Source organism: Microcaecilia unicolor, chromosome 13, assembly GCF_901765095.1.
Source record: "Microcaecilia unicolor chromosome 13, aMicUni1.1, whole genome shotgun sequence".
In the NCBI taxonomy this organism is placed as follows: Eukaryota; Metazoa; Chordata; class Amphibia; order Gymnophiona; family Siphonopidae; genus Microcaecilia; species Microcaecilia unicolor.
This window is the reverse complement of record NC_044043.1, coordinates 64276059-64295603: the sequence shown is the minus strand read 5'-3', so window position 1 is coordinate 64295603 and position 19545 is coordinate 64276059. Positions and strand designations below refer to the sequence as shown.

Here is a 19545-nt window from a genome sequence, read left to right as displayed (position 1 = left end):
GGATCTGTCTAGCCAGGGTTTTCAGCTGATAGTGGACCGATGGGGTTCTCCACTTCTGGAGTTGATGGCAATGAAAAGGAATGCCAAAATGCCCAAATTCTTCAGCCTTTCGAATGAACTGGGCTCAATGGGGATCGATGCCCTACTGCAGCCCTGGCCGGAGACTCATCTGCTGTATGTCTTCCCTTCTTGGCCCATGGTAGACCACGTTGAAAAGGATCGCATTGCACCAGGGTCAAATTATTCTTGTAGCCGCAGATTTGCCCTGAAGGCAGTGGTATATGGACCTGATTTCACCTGCTGGCCAGAGATCCTGTCTGTCTTCCTCAGGTGCACAGGTTACTGAAGCAAAATCAGGTACTCATGAAGATTCCATACCTTTTTGGTCTTATAGCTTTGCCATTGAAGGGGCTCACTTCAGAGGAAAAGTTGATTCGGTCATTACTACCTTGCCTCAGGCTTGGAAATGCTGTATATCCACAGTGTAAGCGAGGGTGTGGAAGACATCCGAGGGCTGGTGTTCTGAGCATTGACTTTCTCTCTTCTCTGCTCAAATCGCACACATCTAGTGTTTCTCCAGTCAGGCCTTCAGAAAGGATTGGTATTGGGTTTTCAAAAAATACATGTTACGGCATTTGCCTGTTTCACGGGCCAACTACAGATGACGTCTCTTGCGGGTCATCTGGATATCATTTGATTCTTGCGGGGAGAGGGCCACTCGTAGCCTCCCTTTTGTACACTGTGTCCAGAGTGGAACCTTAATTAGTTCTTTGGGCTCTTCAGATGCTTCCTCTTGAGGCACTATGGAAGGCCTCCTTGAAATATCTTGCGCTAATGACAGTGTTCATGGTGGCTGTTGCGTTGGCACATAGAGTTTCAGCTTCTCTCTTTTCGGGATCCCTTTCTCTGCTTTTCAGTGGCAGGGGTCTTCCTGTTCACGGTTCTTTCCTTTCTTCTAAAAGTACTATCAGCATTTCATCTTGGCCAATCTGAGGAGCTTCTGTCTTTTTGTAGAGAGGACAGAGGGGCTCAATATTCTTTCTTGAAGTTTATCAATGTGTGTCGAGTCCTTATTTAGAAATCTGGAAGTCACAAATGAGTTTTGCAAACTGGACAGACTACTTGTGCTTTTTGGTAAGTAGAGGCTTGGCCTCATGGCTTCCAAGCCCACAATTGCAAGATTACGACTGAAAGAGACTATTGTGTCAGCTTATTTGCTTGCTTGCGGGGAAGCAGGCTTCTTAGACCTTGAGGGCTCATTCTATGAGGTGTACAGCGACATCCTGGGCGGAGACTACCTTACTGTCTCTGGCGGATATTTGCAAGGCAGTAACATGGTCGGGGCTGCATACCTTTGCTAAGCACTACAGGGTGCTTGGAAGCCACCTTTGGGGCTTTTCCTCAGGGTTGCAATCTAGAGATTGCTTTTAAACATCCCAATAGTGGAAAGCTACATAATGGAAGGAGAAATTAGATCTTATCTGATCATTTTCTTTCCATTAGTCCTTCCCACTATTCTAGAGGCCTGCCGGAGGTTTATGAAATGTTTTTAGTCGGTGCAAAGTAGTGGGTCAAATAACGACTGTCACCTTGCATGGTGCATCCTACATATCTCTTATTCTCTACAAGTTGTGCAGAGATGAGAGGTCCATACGTTTGCTTGTCTGATTAGTGTTAGATTATCTAGTTGTTGTTGTGTTCATTCTGAGTTTCTCTTTACTACTTGTCTACGTAAATACTGAGAAGCTGGACTAGATGCTAAGAGAGAGAGAGATCTCAGCTCAGTTTTTATTTCACTATCTCCACCTGCTGGTTGATGGACACAACTATCCCACAGGTTCTGGAATAGTGGGAAGGACTAATGGAAAGAATATCATCAGGTAAGATCTAATTTCTCCTTACTGTCTCTGTAGTTTTGTCCTTTTTTGAGTGCTCTGGCCTGTCTCACAATACACTGTCTGGCAATATTCTTCTCTTCCCCTTTTTTACCCTGTAGTGCTGGCAAATAGAAAATACCGACAGGAGCATCCCAAGGATCTAGATGTCCCACGTGGTCTTGCTGACTTTATTCACCAGCAGAGGACACAGCAGGACCAGCAGGACATGTAAGAAAATATCTCTCTCTCCTTTTTAGAAGGTATCTAAAATCACATTGCTTACACACAGCACCAAATTCTGAGATTCATGAGATTGGATCTACACATCGCTGAAATTCCAGAGACTAAACATATTACTAGGATGATGTTCCCTGGAAAAGATTCTATGTTTATTATCCTGCCAGGCTGCACTGCTACTACTGCTACTTATTTATATAGTGCAGCTAAATGTGTGCAGCACTGTACACCAAAATGTAAGAGACAGTTCTTGTTCAACAGAGCTTATAGTCTATTCAAGAGAGACAAATAGGACAAATATGGGATTAGGAAGTTCTATTTCTTACAGGAATGATTAAACAACATGGGTATGAATAAGGGGTTAAAAGTGGCCTCAAAAAGGTGGCCTTTTAGTCTGGATTTGAATAGGGCCAGAGACAGATCATGACGTACTAACTCAGGAAGTCTATTCCAGGCATATGGTGCGGCAGGTTGAAAGGAACACAGTCTGGAGCTGGTGAAGAAGGGGAAGAGTACAGTGAAGAGAAACGTACCTAATGAATGGATTTTCCAGGAAGCTATATAGGGAGAGAGGAGAGATACTGAGGAGAACGAATATGCTGGTCAGTCAGTAAGAGGAGTCTCAACTACACACAAAAAAAAGATCTGGACCCAATGAAGTGACTTGAGGAAAGGGGTTATATGAATATAGCGACACTGGTAGAGGATGTCACGCAGCGTAATTTTGAACAGATTGAAAGGGAGAAAGATGGTTTAGTGGGAGACCCGTGAGGAGCAAGTTGCAGTAGTCTAAGCTGGAGGTGATGAGTATGGATAAGGGTTTTGGTAGTATGCTCAGAAAGGAAGAGATGAATTTTGGTGATAAAAAGAACAAAATGATAGGTTTTAGCAATTTGTTGGTTACTTGTTTTTATTATGTATATTATTTTGTTACCTTCCTTGGACCAAGGTGGGATATAATTAATAAAACACAAACATAATTGTGCAGAGAGAGAAGTCAAAGATAGCCCCCAAGCTTACAAGCTGGAGGAACACAGTGTTATTCACAGAAATACAGAATAGTGAAGAGAAGAGGTGGGTTTAGGAGGAAAGAAATGAAGTTCAGTCTTGCCCATGTTCAGTTTCAGATGGTGATGAGATATTCAGGCAGCAGTGTCAAGACAATCATTGCTTCCTGGAACTGTTTAAAACTGCAGCAGAGTTTTCTGCCTTTTCCCCAAAGTAGGCAGTGGAAGGTGGAGGGAGTCAACTTTTCATAGTCATTGGGGGTGCTAAGCCCAATGGATATAATCCCTCTGGACATATGCAAGGAATGTTCTCAATATTGGGGGTGCTCAAGTACCCACAGAGCCGGCTCCTATGGTCACATGCCAAGCCCAGTACCTCTGTCTTCCAGAAAATCACTACTGGAAAGGCTTGATGGCTGTACACTCTGAGATAGTCTTCACTTTGGTCTTAAAGTGTTTGTTCCTGTAGTCCATTCATGGAGTACTTTTTCCTACTCTCAGTGCTGATCTGCAGGGCGTTGGTTTGATTCCTTCTTGTTTCTTCTGATCTTTGCTGTGGGATCTGAATAATGCAATTGCATGTTCTTTTCTGTCTTCAGGTGTGCTCACCCATATCAGTATGAGCTAGATTGCTTTATTCCTCCTGAAGCTGTTCTTCAAAAGCCCCAAGTCCAGGTTTGTGTCTTGCTTTATTAGTTGTTGGTAAGCAGTGACTAGGAAGACATAAAAGTGATGATTTTAAAGAGGCTTCTTTAAAGTGCATTATGGATACACACTGATGATTGAGTAGGTTGGAGAGAAATGGATTTAGAATTGGTAGTTATGATTAGGTTCAAGATTTGCTATTTTTTGTTTATCATTTCTATTCCTCAAATCCAGAAACGCTGTTCTCTTTGGATTATAATAATTTGTTCAGCAGTAACCACTAGTGAACAACAAGTCGAACCCTACTCACTTCGTGATAGGAGGAAAAGACCTCATACATTTGCAAAGTATTCCTACCTGCCCCGTCAATGACTGGTCAGGATAATGAGCTTTCAGCGACTATTATAATCATTTGTCAGAAACCTCATCCTCCACCATAATTTTTCAAAATGTTTTTTTTCTGTAATCAAATTTTTAACTTTTTCACGTCTTTAAGGCAGATGCTTTACGTTGTCTTAAGTCATCATCATCATTTAATTCTCAAAAACTTTCAGCAACTCTATCCAAACAACATGCTGCAGTGACACTTATCTGAACGAGTAGATCCTGACAGGCACCTGTTTCAGCTTAGCTTCGTCAGGGGATCTTCATAGTCTGTTAACATCCCTCAGAATTCTGCATGCTGTTCTGTAGTTATGGCTGTTCACAGGTTGCACCTGAGGCACAGAATGGAGAACTGTAGCATTTTCTGCACTTGTTTCTCTAAGCTGTAAAATATTTGTCCCCTTTTATGTAGGGATGAGTCATCTGAAATAATTTGAATTTGTCTGCACTGTAAGCCCCTGATTGAGTTGTCCATATTTAATATAAATTTGTTATTCTTTTCTTTTTCCTTGAGCTTTTTATTGTTAACCGCTTTGCTGCAGTTCCACAAGTGGCAGTATATCAAGGTATTGTAAATAAATAAATCGTTTTAAAGATGCAAAGCATACCTAAAGTACGAACCATTGGTCTAACACCACCAGGTCCTCTTAATAAGGCTTTCATTGGGAAACCTGAAATTAGAACCTACATAGTCAAGATGACCACCAACAAGCACACCATATAACATGACCACTAACAATAACTGAATCAAGCCATTCTTACACTCTAAACATCTATGTAGTAGTTTAACAGAAATACATTGTAAGCCACATTGAACTGACAACTTATTGGAAAATTTCGGGTACAAATGCAGAAATTATAATAATATAGGTCACCTAAAACACAAGGCAATGTGAGAATCATCTGCAAAAAAATAGTGAATCCAACTCAGATACTTATATCTCTTGTAGTGTTTGCTGCCCATATGCCACTCTGCTGCTGAATGAGGAAACTAATATGGCAGCGGCATTTTTTTAAAACGCTACCTCCGGCTGCAAATCTGTCAATCACAAACTGGAAACTGCATCATAAAACATCTCGGGAGAGAGAGAGACCCATAAATTGTCTCAAATTCAAACTGCTATTCAGTTCATTCGGTTCAAGCCTTTAAACAGAAAATCCGCTGTAACTCACATTGCAATAAAATCATATTGAGTTGCCATGTCTCACTGAAGGAAATACTCTATCTATACCGAAATAGACAGGATCGTCAAAGGTGTGGGACATCAGGGAACAATGTTGCACTAAAGGGGCCCCTGGTTTCTTTCTTGTTATGCTGGAGTGATGTTCATTCGTGTGGATATGTAAAGGTATTGTTGTCATACTTACATACATTTTATTGTATTTACAATGTAATATATAAATCACATGATCAGTTGTGCACATTTTAGAAAACTTTAATTGCATCTTTTTCCATCCACTGGATTAATAACATTTGTTGTTTCTTCTGTAATTGTGCAAGTCTTACACCCACAATTACTGAATTTCATATGTCCTGGAATGTCACTTATCTGTTGTCTGTGAGAGCTGTCTCGACATAATTGCGCTGGACTTAGTAGTTCCTTTAAATTTTTATTTCTGGCAAAGGCAATGTGTAACTATTGTTAGCGAATAAAGGGTGCATTCTCACAATATATAAACCACATAATCCGTTGTGCAAGTGGTAGAAAATTTCACAATATTATGAAAATGCACCCTTTATTCGCTTAACAACAGTTACGCATTGCCTTTGTCAGAAATAAAAATAAAAAATCCAGCTCAGTTATGTCAAGACAGCTCTCACAGACAACAAGATAAGTGACATTCCAGGACATACGAAATTCAGTAATTGTGGGTGTAAGACTTGCACAATTACAGTAGAAACAACAAATTTTATTAGTCCAGTGGAAGGAAAAAGTAAAATTTTCCACCGCTTGCACAACTGATCATGTGGTTTATATATTACATTGTAATTGCAATAAAATGTATGTGGGTAAGAGGACAAAACCTTTACTTATCCGCATGAATGAACATCGCTTCAGCATAACAAGAAAGAAACCAGGGGCCCCTTTAGTGCAACGTTGTTCCCTGATGCCCCACACCTTTGACGATCTTATCTGTTTAGCTATAGATAAGAATATTTCCTTTAGTGTGACGTGGCAACATCGATAGGATTTTATTGCAACGTGAGTTACAGTTGATTTTCTGTTTAAATACTCTTGAACCGAATGGACTGCATAGCAGTTTGAATTGGAGCTGTTTTATGTAATACAGTTTGTGATTGACAACTTTGCAGCTGGAGGTAGCGTTTACAAAAAAAAACCCCTGCCATCGCCATATTAATTTCTTCATTCAGCAGCAGAGTGGCATATAGGCAGCAAGCAAAGCAAGTATGGCTAATGATGCAGGAATATAAATATCTATGAGTTGAATTCACTGCAGATGATTCTCACGTTGCTTTGTGTTTTAGGTGACCTATATGAAGATCCCCTGATGAAGCCAAGGTGAAACAGATGCCTGTCGGGATCTACTCATTCAGATAAGTGTCACTGCAGCATGTAGTTTGAATAGAGCTGCTGAAAGTTTTTGAGAATTAAATGATGATTTAAGACAACGTAAAGCATCTGCCTTAAAGGCGTGAAAATTTAAAAATTTGATTATAGAAATAAAACATTTTGAAAAATTATTGTGGAGGAGGTTTTTGACCAATGATTATAATAGTCACTGAAAGCTCATTATCCTGACCTGTCATTGACAGGGCATGTAGGAATACTTTGCAACATCTGAGGTCTTTTCCTCCTATCACAGAGTGGGTTTCGATTTGTTTACGAGTGGTTAGTATTGTATATTAGTGTGTGAACAATTTCAGCCATTTATTTTGGATTAAGTGTACTTATAATATTTAATATATTTATAGATCATTTATCAAGAAATCTAAGCAGTTTACAATGCAATATATAAAGCAACAGCATAAAATATACAAAACAACACACACATACTTCCACTGCTACAGTTTAATATGCTTGTTAAGATATCAGCCATATGCCTGGGTAAATAAGCCTTCAGATTCATTCTGAAAGACACATACTCTTGTTTTTCCCATAATGCCATCAGCAGTATTTTCTATAACCTCTGTCCTATAGAAAAGGTTCAGTATGCAGTTATGGTAGGGCTGGGATTACATCTAGGGCTGAGATTGGGGTTTAAGTTGAGAACTGGAGTTGGCTGAAGATGGGTGTGAAGAAATGGTGTGTTTTAAGCCTGTAAAATGTATCTGATATTTTCCTGCATTAATTATATCTCAAAGTGTATTTCTCCTATTTGATCAGCAGGTGGTGTTTCTTTGTTGTAAGCTGTTACAGAAAAAAAAATGAATGTTCTCTTTAGTTTAACACAAACAGGAAGTAAGAAACGCTATATTTTTTATATTTTCTTGTTCTGAGCTCTGATTGGCCCAGGAGCTCATTTTCATTTGGGGAGTATTGGCTTTTGCTCCTGTCTTAGCTAGAAAGAAAAGAGTGACGGATCTCTTTGCTGAGGCTCGGTGAACAGTTATAAGGCCTGATCTTCCCAGGTACTTTTTAAAAGTAAACAAATGTTTAGTTAGTGTTATAATTGATCTGTATTTCAGTTACTTATTATTGTTTGCTGATTGCACATTTTTTGTTCACTGTTCAGTTTTTCAGACGATAAACATTTCTTTTAGTTTATTGCCTCTGCTTGTCTGGACTGATGAAGAATCCTGATGGTTTGTGTGTTGGGTCACTGTGGGATCACTGGGAGTATGGCTTTAGTAACCTAGAAATCACTGTGGATAATTTGAGTGGGAATCTCACCCAGAGGGGTTGTGACCCAGTTGGTGGGAGGAGGGTGCTAGTATAGAGCACAAGCGATAGGTGCAGGCAGACTTGAGCTGTCCATGGGATAACCCGTGGCAGGTGGTTAGGCGTTTCGTGATGATGGGCGATGGAAATAATAGTTTGGGTTTGGAATACAGTTGGTGTTAAAAGTTGGGACTTGAATTTGGTTCTGGGGTGAGTGGTTAAGCTTGGAGATGGAATTTGGTTTGAGTTATGGTTAAGGTATGTGATTGGGGTTTCTGTTGGTAAGGCTGCTACTAGGGATAGAATTGGGATTTGAGATTATGGTTGGTGTGAAGGTTGGGATTGGGTATGAGAGTTACAATTGCTGTTGAGAGTTGATATTAAGATTGGAGATGGAATTTATGATTGGGGATTACAGGTTAAGATGGGGTACTACCTAAGCTATGAAAATGTGTTGACCCTCTTCAGCATTTTGGGGTAGATGACATAGTAGCGTAAGATCTCAAGGAAGTGGTCGGCATAAAAAGTTTAGCAGAACATGGTAGGATGTTCAGAGGTGATCAGTGAATAAATGGGAACTAAGCTAGAAGCTTTGTTGAAGAAAGGTGGAAGAGAGGGCTATGATTACCTATCTTCAGTAGTTATTATTTTTTCTTCAGATGTTCTTGCCTCTTCAAGAAACTCCCTGCCATTTTGTCTCTTCCTTGGATGAGCTAGTAGAACTGAATGAAAAACTCTGCAAGTGTCCAGAATTTGCCATTGATGTGGAGGTGAGTCTTTTTAGCTGAATATCTGTAATTTCTCTGGGTTCTGTGATTAAACTCCTCTCCTCATGTTTCACAGCACCACTCCTATCGCAGCTTCCTGGGTCTCACCTGCCTCATGCAAGTCTCTACACGGACAGAGGATTTCATTATTGACACGCTGGAGCTGCGCAGTGATATGTACATCTTGAATGAGTGTTTCACAGACCCAAATGTGGTGAAGGTAAGCTCAGTAATACATATGGGATCCTCCTCCGTCTCCTAGCCCTGCCTCCAATTTTCATTGTTGGTGTTTATCTGCAATGACATTCTCACCAGTCTTTCAGTGCCATCTTTCTTATTCTCTGCTTCTGTGGTCAATATGCCTATAACATGGTGTGTACCCTTACTGTTTGCTGCCATTGCTGTTGTTTCTCACAGGTTTTGCATGGTGCTGATTCTGACATAGAATGGCTACAGAAAGACTTTGGACTATACCTGGTAAACCTTTTTGACACACATCAGGCTGCCCGTGCCCTGAACTTGGGTCGTCACTCACTGGATCATCTTCTGAAATTGTACTGCGGGGTGGAGTCTGATAAACGTTACCAACTGGCTGACTGGCGAATTCGGTAACAATTGTGCTATATCCATTAATGGTACTGGGGACAGTGAATGATATTTACAGCCACTGGTGAAATGAAGTGAACAGACTAAAATAGAATGCAGCAATTTACCTCCTTTGGAAACAAGATTTGCATGAGATGAGATTTGTGCACCTGGCTTTTATCATTGCTGGTTATTTAGGGAGTAATTTTTATAAAGCTTTTCCCATGTCTAACGTCTACTTTGCACAGAGAGAGACAGAATTGTGCAACTGCATATGTGTATAAAAGTAACATAGTAACAAGTAGACGTACAGAAGGAATGCAATGGCTATTACACAGTCTTTGTGTAGGGATTCTCAGGGGCATCACTTGAGCAGGCTGGAGATGGAGTTGCAATGTACATGCATGTTTTGTAAAAGATGAGGGGATGCATTTGGAGTACATGCACACATTTATATCTTTTTGAAGGAGATGTACATTTATGCATGGGCAGTTTGCGTGCTGAGAGACCTGGTTCTGGGTACATGCCTTTGTTGCCTATATAAAGCTTAAAATAGGCACCTTTGGATGGAAGATAGGGGTATGTGGTAGGGAATGTTGTGATAAATATGAGAGGTGGGTTTGCATACTGGTTTATGGTATTTTTACATGTAATATATTATAATTTTCAATAACGATTTAATTAAAAAAAGAAACATCTTTTTGGGACATCAATATTTGTGCTCTATTATAAAATTACCTTTATAGGGGCTAATCTTTACGTTTTAACAGGGGATCTATATGAAAAGTCCAAAAAGGTGCTTTCTTTTATAAACATAACTTAGGCGCCTATGTGCCTTTTATAAAATCTCCTACAATGACCCCAAATGACCTTCTCCAGAGGTGCAAATGAGTGTGTGTACACACACATTTTGAACATACATTGTAACTCCATCCCTTCTCTACCCGAACTATGCCACCCAGAATGCCCATCTACAGATCAGTGCACCTGCTTGTGTACATGTGTATCTGCACGCAATGTTATACGAGCCTGTTTCCATGTGTAAACTATGTTTATAAAATTATTCCCTTATTCAATGGTAACACATTTACAGTGTTTACTGGATTGGTTGTCATTCGACTACCAAACAAATAATGTTCATTCTGTTATTGATTTTCAGTCACTATGGGATCCTTTTACTAAGCTGCAGTAAGCTCTCAAGCATGCTTACAGTGGGACACTCAGGCGTCTTGTGGTCATTTTGGCATTTTAGATATTATTTTTTAGTGCTAGGGGTGGAGAGTAGGCATGTACTGCGTTTATCGGTTAGTGCAGCTACATCGCTACACGCTAACTGATTAGCGCGTGGTCAGCACGTGAGCCCTTACCACCTACAAAATAGGTGGCAGTAGGTGCTCATGCGCTAATGGGGAAATTAGCATGTGGCCATTATTGGAACAAGAGAAAAATGGTGCCTTTTACTTGCAACGGTAAAAGTGACCTCAGCACTTGGGAAGGAGCTGCATTGGGGCTACCACAGGCCACATTTTAGTGCTGCTTGGTAAAAAGGTCCCCTTTGTGTCCTGATTTTTGCACTAGTATTCAATCGGCTGGACTACTGCATTTCTGTTTTAGTTTTGTTTTATATTCAATTGTTTATATATACTTGTAACCCACCTAGAATTGTAGGATAGGCTGGATACAAGTATTTTTTTTTTTTGATAAATAAATTTTAAGAAATTTAAATCCTGCCTGAAACCTGCTAGTTCAGCTAAGGACATTAGAGAATCACCTTATTTCTGAGTAACCTGCTTTGCAGTGGGTGATTGTAGCTAGGTCCTTGTTATATATTATCTCCTTTCCTTATGTATCCTTTTGTTGAGAAATTATACAATTGTAATATTTAGTTCCTTTTGTCTGCTCCTGTTATTGTTAGTTGTGCTTTCATACTTGGTAAGATTTTTCTCTTGTGGTACCCCAATTTTAGTTTGTAAACCACTTAGATGCCTTATTGATTTGTAGTGTATGAAATAATATGAAATTGAGGAGTTAAAGATTTTAATGAGAGAGACCAGCACTTGGGTAGAGTCTAAAAATGTGATTTGTAAAAAAATTATTATTTTTGTTAATTTTTAAATTTTTAGCCCACTGCCGGAAGAAATGGTAGCATACGCACGGTCAGACACTCACTTCCTGCTCTACATTTATGATAAGATGCGTGTGGCACTGCTGGAGGAGGGAAAAGGACAGACTAACCTGCTGCAGATGGTGTGGCAGAAGAGCAGAGACATCTGCCTAAAAGTAATTCACCCACCTGCTCATACAAGATTCACTGATCAGTTTTGGGGGGGGGGGGGGGGGGGATGGAGGGAAGGGAATCACCCTTCTTTTTCTTGGTCTGCTGTCTCTCTCTTCCTTTTATAAGTTTTCGTTCATATTTCTATAACTTTTTTTTAGAAATACATTAAACCAATTTTCACTGAGGACTCCTACCTGGAGCTAAGCAGAAAGCATAAGAAGCACTTCAACACACAGCAGCTTGCAGCCTCACGTCTGCTGTATGCTTGGAGGGACAAGATGGCACGTCAAGAGGATGAGAGTTTGGGGTAAGACAGCTTTTCAAGAAGATGATGAAATTATATGACAAGAACGTTTCAGGAAAGATTAGAGTGCAGGGCGAGAGCAGGGGAGGAGGATGATAAGAGTGGAGAGAACAGATCACAGGGAAAGGGTGAAGGTATGCAATAGGAGTGCAGAAAGGTTGGGAAAAGAGCAGTTTGAGTACATAGAACTGAAGAGCATATTGAGGTGTTGAGAGAGAGGTAGAATTACTTCAAAAAGGCCGTAAATAAATACTAATTAATGAAGAAAAAGAAAGGAATGGTAGAAGAGTACAGAACTTAGCAGATACAGTGCTTTTCTGAAGTGAACATAGTAGCTGAGAGCAGGTGACTGGCTCCCTCCTGGCAGTTTGCAATGTAGCAGGGACTTGATGGGTAGCTTGATTTGCCTAGGGTTTGGCCATGATGATGATGTCTTGGGTGGTGTTTATATGACCTATTTTGACTGTTTCTTCACTTCATTATTCCAGATATGTGCTACCCAACCACATGCTGCTGAAAGTAGTTGAAGAACTTCCAAAGTAAGAATCAGACTAATTGTTAACAAAAGATCACAAGGTGTATGTTCAGTCTGAACTTGCATGTTATGGATTCAAGGACAGAGAAGCCTTAACCTATTTTATCCTATAAAATATCAGTTGTTGGGAAGCTGTTTTGGGGAGAGGAGGGGAAATGTGATGCTCTTGCGATGCGTGTGTTTTGGCTTAACATCCAATTTGCTGCCTGGTTTAACTTTTATATAGATCTGGACAGTGCTTACCTGTGACCAGGAGATCATTAAAAATGCTTTAGGGTCTTGCCTGAACAAGTTGGTTGGTTGGTTTTATTACTTGTAACTGCCCTTATACAGGGCAGTGAACAAAAGTAACATACATAAAATCACATAAATAAAAACAATCAATAAACAAGTTCTTCAATAATAACAGACAAAACAATGATTATCATATGCCACTAAAGTCAAACCCAGTGGATGGGGAGATGCTCAGATGGTTATGCTGAGAGCGAGACAGCAGGCCTCCTCCAAGGCACATTTGCTAGCTATGTCCTTTGCTGAGATATCCTCCTTCAATTGTGGGGTATTTGGCTCATGACTCCCATATGTTCTCGGAACAAAAAAAGAAATGTTTGTTTACAGAGAACCGCAGGGGATAATTGCTTGTTGTAACCCAATTCCACCACTTGTGCGGCAACAACTCAATGAACTTCACCTCCTCATTCAGCAAGCCAGAGAGGTACCACTGCTTAAGGTAAGTTGAGACTCAGTGTTTAGAACGACATGCAACCCTCGTAATTTCTTGCCCACTTCTTGCTCTCTTTTTTGTCTTCTGCATGCTCTCCTCATCAACTTTTCATCATCTTGTTATAACAACCCAAAATACATGTAATGCAGAGGTGCCTATTTGAACTTGAGTCAGTAATCATCAGGCAGTGGTGAGCGATTTTTAAAATGCAGCCCTAATACTCAGCACTGTACCTACATAGCTAACTAGGCAAAGTTAGGACTGCTATTTACCATCTGTGCCTGCCCAGGGCACTAACTGGTCAGAGCGTCTAGTTAAGCACTGCTGAATATCCTCTCTCAATCTGCTCAGCATGATTTAACCAGGCAGGAGCCTGGTTAAATTGTTTTGCATTTCAGGCTGTTATCATTTAGTTAGTTTACTGTTCCCTTAAGGTTGTTGAAAACTCGCTGGCCACTGGTGACTTTCCTAACATTAGTGCACCTGGAATAAACTTTGTACTATGAGCCCATCTCAAACAGTGTATTGCTTTCTGAACCTACTCACTTATTACTTTTTTCTCCAAAATTCTATAGTCAGAAACTCCAGCCAGGGCAAAGAAGAAACGGAGGCAGATTTCAGAGGTATGAATATTATCTTTAGAGCTTATGTTGCTACATGATGAAAAGTCCTGTGCTGTGCTCCAAGGGTTGATCATCCTCCCCTGGATCCTCCTCTTCTTCCTCCAACTGCTGCTTAACAATTCCATGGGTGTATATATCCCTGTACAGATATATAAAGTAATGACAATTCCTGCATTCTAACATAGCATAACTAGTACTTCATAGCAGGTACTAGAACATTACTTGAAAATCTCTGTAATATACATAAAAAGCCTTTTGTGCTGGAACTGTGCGTTCTTTGTGAAGTGGGATATGGACACTTCTGAATTAGTAGTTCCTCATTGTCTGTTCAGGCCAGCCCAGACGTGTGAGTATATGTTCTTCCCGTGTAGCCCATAGCCAACCATTAGGTCTCAGTCTATCAGATGGTAGGCAAGCTCCTGTGCAGTCTTGATAGTCTGGTAGGATTGAGAAAACCTAGAGAAATTTACCACTTCTTATTTTTATTTCTTTATAGAGTATGCCACGCCTGACCCCACACATTAATAAAAAAAAAAAAAAGAGAGAGAGGTTGGTCTCCTGAAAGTGAGTCTAGAATTGGCTGGGCCGGTCCGCAAAGCCTGGTAGTCCAGGTCCTTTCCCCTATTTGGGAGTCTGTTGCCCTTCTTTGTGTTCCTTAGCCCTCTTTCCTATCCTTGGGAGGAGATCCTTGAGAGGCTGCCTGGGAGCCAGAAACAACTGATCACACAAAGTAAAAAAAAAAAAAAAAAGCAGCAGCAGATCACCAGGTAAAGACAGAAGCCTTCAATGCCTCTGCCAGGAGCAAATGGAGATTGCAGTAGGACCACCTGAGAGGTGCAGGAAAGAAATGAGATCGGGCCCAAGTCCAGAGGTAGCCATGAGCACATAGTAGTGCGTGTGACCTGCAGCAGCCATAGAGCAGGGCTACTGTGTGGCAGGTTTTGCTGCATGTGTAGTGAAAAGAGGGTCAACTCAGGGTGGCTCTGAGAGCCTGTGGGATTAGGGCAGAGGGGAGGAGGAGAAGAATCAGCATGCAGTATTGAAAATGAGTGAGCCAAAGGCCCACTCTTCCCAGGTTCCTGTTTTGGCAGGAAATGCCACCATTGTATTTCAAACTGCCTTTGGAGATCAGCAAGGAGAGGAGTCTCTGGTTTTAATCTGATGACAGTAGCAGAACTGTGTCATAGATGGGCTGCAGAATTTGGTCCTGATGCACCAGGCCTTTTGCATGAAGAAAGACCTGAGGGGGAAGGAGGACCTATCAGGAGCGGAGGCCATAGCTTTTGCCAGTGAGGTATTTGGAAGACACTGCATTCCTAGTATCAGGGGATTCAGCAGACTTCATGCAGAGAACAGGTCCCATGGGAGGAGGAATCTCCTGGAGCAGACACAATAGTGATATGGATTTTTCAAAGTTTCAAGCTGTCCTATCTGATTTCTCAAGACTTTGGAGTGTTGAAGATCTTGAAAGAAGCTGTCAAGACTCAGGACCTGCCCCCCCCGGAAGCATTAGAATGCCAGCCAAGACCTTCTCAATACACGGGGTGATCAGTGAGAAGATTGAGGAAGAATATCAGATGCCAGACTTCAAGTGAGTCAGTCCATCTCAAGGGTGTATCCGTTACCAGGACAGTATCAATAAAAACGGGGTATCTTTAATTTCAATATAATTATTATCATACACAAAAACTTTGTGTAACTTTTTAATACTTTAATTACCAAATCATGAATCAAAACTTTAGTTACACATTTCGCCAGCTGTGTGGACACATATAACATTCAGTCCAACTTATATCTACAAAATTAGGAAGATATTATTGTCTTAAGGATGCAGCTATGAAAGTTCTTCATTTGAATGTCCAACACTAAATGATCCACTTGAAATGTGTGTGCGTTTCAACACTGCACCAAATATACAAAAAATCGCTAGAAGAACTTTAGCTTATCTTAAAGTTGTTATTGATCCTCCATCCATAAAGTCACCAAAATGGTGTTAGCGGACACTTCCATATTCACTCAATAACTTCACATCACTTGGCAATATTATTCTTTGACTAAAAATGTCCTTCCATGCATGCAAACTTGAAAGTCGTATATATCACGAATTAAGAATGCTCAAAACCCAATATGGTCCATGTTTTGCTTACAGATGCATCATCAGGGGTTGAGACTATAGAGCAAATCACAAATATGCCTACTCACTATCTCGTACAACTGGCGAAGAAATCAAAATATAATAAATCTATAACACTGAATAATAAAATATATACCTCATACATTTCAAAATATCTTATGGATAACAGGCTCTTCTGCAGTTGCGGCGTTCCCACAAGCATAGAGTTGGGCCTAACTTAAGACACCGATGCACGTGTGTAGGAGCACCTGGGTTATCAGCCGATAAATATCAAATAGAATTTCCAACTCTCAAGCTATTGCCCAGTTGACTTCTTTATTGAGCCCCAAGGGTATAACTGTCTTCCAAGAAAAAGTGAACCGTTGTTCTTTATTTATCAATAGTTTGGACATATCCCCTCCCCGTGATCTACACAATTGATAGAGCAGAAAAAGTTTCAGATCTTTAAGCTGGTGATGCGCTGCAATCCAGTGATCCACCAGAGGGACTTCCAACCTTTCAACCCTTATATTGCTTAAGTGCTGAGTTATCCTATATTTAACTTTCCTCCTGGTTCGCTCTATATACCAGAGACCACAAGGACAATAAATACCATAAATCACCTGATGTGAATTACAGTCAGTCATACCATGTAAAATAAACACCTTTCCTGTAGTATGAGGAATCACTACACTTTTTGTTTCCCAAGCATACTGACAGTATGTACAGTCATTACATTTATAATGTCCTCCACCAATTCCCTTCAAATTCATTACCAGGACAGGAGAAGGAAAGATTATGCCTTCCAAGTTCATGGTGACAAAACAAATGACCATTCTGTTACATAGCTCCCCACTATTCCAGAACCTGTGGGATAGTTGTGTTTATCGATCAGCAGATGGAGATAAAAATTACTGAGGAGCTGAACTGGATGCCACGAGAGATGTCTCAGCTCAGTTTTTAGTTCTTTATCTCCAGCAGGTGAATGAACACACTTTTCAGCCTTTGGTTCTGAGTGATTTGCTCCTGATCCAGTTGGTCATCTGGACCCCAGTTGAGCTTTGCAGGTGGCTTGAGTCTGCAGAGTCATATCTGGAGGTCTTTAGATCCCTGTCTGTGGTGTCCCACGAATTTACTTCTTCCCTCTCTTCAACTTGCTCCTGTTTCCTGTGGAGCTCTCCTTTACCAGTACTTTTATTTCTGAGGCACTGGTGGTGCTTTCTATTGAGGCGCATTCTGCTTCAGTATCAGGAGTTCCATCTTTGTCGACCATGAGGGGGCTTTAGAGGGCCTTCCTGGTAATATCCAGATATTACATTTGGGATTACAGTAGAATGGGTCACGCTGAATACATGGCTGAGAATGGGAAGAGCCATGACTCGCCTCTATCCATTAATTCCAGAGGACAAAGATGAATTGCAGCTTCCCAGGGTGTGCTCCCTGGTTACGGCGGTGACTAAGAAGACTACCTTGCTGATGAAAGGGGCATAACCCTAAAAGACCTAGAGGATAGGAAGCTAGAAGGCTCGCTGAAACAAGCCTTTGAAGTGGCCTCTTTGGGCATTCAAGCAAAAATGTGCAGCTTGTTCGTGGCAAGAGCATGCCAGAAGTGGCATCTGCAGTCAGAAACACAAAACGGGTACTATCATGCCTTGCTGGAAGTGTACTTTGCCTACTTGGTGGATGCTGTTTATGACATGTTACTGGTTACGGCCCTCGTGGCCCATCAGCAACTCAGGTTGTGGGATTGGGTAGTGGATGCAGCGTCAAAGTCACGTCTATTTGAACTGCCCTTTTGGAGCAAGTGACTTTTTGGAGAAGATATTTGTAGGACAGCCATGTAGTCATCCCTGTATTCCTTTGTGCAGCACTACAGGTTGGATGTGCAGACACATCAAGATGTGGCATTTGGAGCTAGTATCTTGTCAGTAGGTTTGGCTGTGTTTCATCCTCATTAAGCACTGCTTTGGTACTTCCCATGTGAATGGACTGGTCTGGAGAAAAAATGAGGAAGGAGAAATTAGGGTTTACCTGCTAAATTAATTTTCTTGAGCCCCTCCAGACCAGACTAGAACCCTCCCTGGGATCAGAGACAAATGGTTAGCAAGTAGAAGTTGGGGAGAAGTAGTCTAGCAAGTCCAGGATCTCCTGGTTGCAGGTCAGAATTATTTTTATAGTTCTATTATATTTATGATGATGATCTTGGTTTTTCTTAACCCCAGTTTTTGGGGGATGTAGTTCCAGCTATGCTTTGTCAATAGAAATACTGACTGGTTGCAGTCTGCACAGGACCCTTTATAGGATGAAGGCATTGAACCAGTAATTCCCAGTCTCTATCTGCTAACAAGAGAGCATATACTCGCACATCGAGACTTGTCTGGAGGAATTCAAGGAAAGAAAATTAGTAGGTAAGCTCTAATTTCTCTATAGTTTTTTTAATACATTTTTTTTTTTTTGTAGAGGACAGAGAATCTGCTCTTTGGACCCCATGACAGCTCCCACACCACTCTTGAAGGGGCTCAGTGTGTCTCAAGCACAGGTAGTCAATATAAAGATGCACATGAATTTGCTGTCTAGTAGTAGACAGAGGGGGAGTATTGGGCCACATGCCATGTGACACGCTTGAGTGAGAATGACAAGACATATCTGTTTTTCACAGCACTTGCCATGGAGCTGAAGCAGGGCAGCCTTTTTCATGAAGGGGAGAAAGAGGTAGATCGGAAAGCACAGGAATTTCCAGATTCCAGCCACCTGGTTGCCAGAGCCAGTATCAGTCTCTTTAACGTAAGTGTGCTGGAGTGGTTTGGGATTGGGTTAGGGTTGATTCCATTCTTCCTGGCCACTTTCAATGATTCTGTGCTGGATAATAATTGCAGATTCTTTTATTTTGGTCTTAAAGGATCCTGAAACAGAAAATGGGGAAGAAAAGAATCTCACAGTTGCACAACAGAGGGCCAGAAGAATAATGGAGTCTTTTGAAAACCCTTTTAGGATGGTAAATATTAGGTTTCAGTTTAAATTCTTTTGTGTGATGGTGAGAATAAAGCAGTCTTTTTCATCTGGATTTTTTTTTCTTTATAGAAGTTTATCCAAATTACAGATGAACTGTTTTTTCATGTCTTGGATAGGCTGTTTAGCCATAGATTTTCCTGTTTATTTATAGGGATTTATTAACTACCTCCTTATGAAGAGATTTACCCAAGGCAGTGTTAACTACAGAGCTGCTTGCTATTACATAAACCATTATGAGGCACACCTCAAATGAGGGGGCTCCCTGAGATGTGCTAATTCAATGGTGGCCAAGGCAGATGTTTGCCTTGGGAAGTCAGCTGTTTGTAGAAAGAAGAGTAGGTGTGGGGTGAGGTGGAACAGAGCCATTACGTCTCTTAGAGGGCTGTCTGTTGTCCTTCAGTTCGTGATTCTTATCCTTGGCTTCTTCCTCTGCTAGTTTTCCTCTGCAGTCAGAATCCTGTAGTGTCCTATTTGTGTGAGTTTTAGAATGTTACATTGGGGCCCATCAACTCCCTCATTCTATAACTTCAGCGCCTAAATGTAAGCTCATGTTTCAAGTTTATTTTGGACTTTCTACCTCACCCATTAGACGGATCATTTGCTTGTTAAAAT

The 19545-nt window shown here is 40.9% G+C and overlaps 1 protein-coding gene across 1 annotated transcript in view; it reads left to right on the top strand.

Annotated features, from left to right (window-relative positions):
• Nucleotides 1-19545, top strand: part of EXOSC10 (exosome component 10) — a 68286-nt gene that overhangs the window by 25016 nt on the left and 23725 nt on the right. The window contains exons 6-18 of the mRNA XM_030222265.1: nucleotides 1997-2105; nucleotides 3721-3796; nucleotides 8652-8762; nucleotides 8836-8979; nucleotides 9177-9367; nucleotides 11468-11624; nucleotides 11781-11929; nucleotides 12415-12465; nucleotides 13080-13191; nucleotides 13761-13808; nucleotides 18382-18460; nucleotides 18581-18705; nucleotides 18821-18916. Coding sequence (XP_030078125.1) covers nucleotides 1997-2105; nucleotides 3721-3796; nucleotides 8652-8762; nucleotides 8836-8979; nucleotides 9177-9367; nucleotides 11468-11624; nucleotides 11781-11929; nucleotides 12415-12465; nucleotides 13080-13191; nucleotides 13761-13808; nucleotides 18382-18460; nucleotides 18581-18705; nucleotides 18821-18916 — 1448 coding nt within the window. The remainder of the gene's footprint in view (nucleotides 1-1996; nucleotides 2106-3720; nucleotides 3797-8651; nucleotides 8763-8835; nucleotides 8980-9176; nucleotides 9368-11467; nucleotides 11625-11780; nucleotides 11930-12414; nucleotides 12466-13079; nucleotides 13192-13760; nucleotides 13809-18381; nucleotides 18461-18580; nucleotides 18706-18820; nucleotides 18917-19545) is intronic.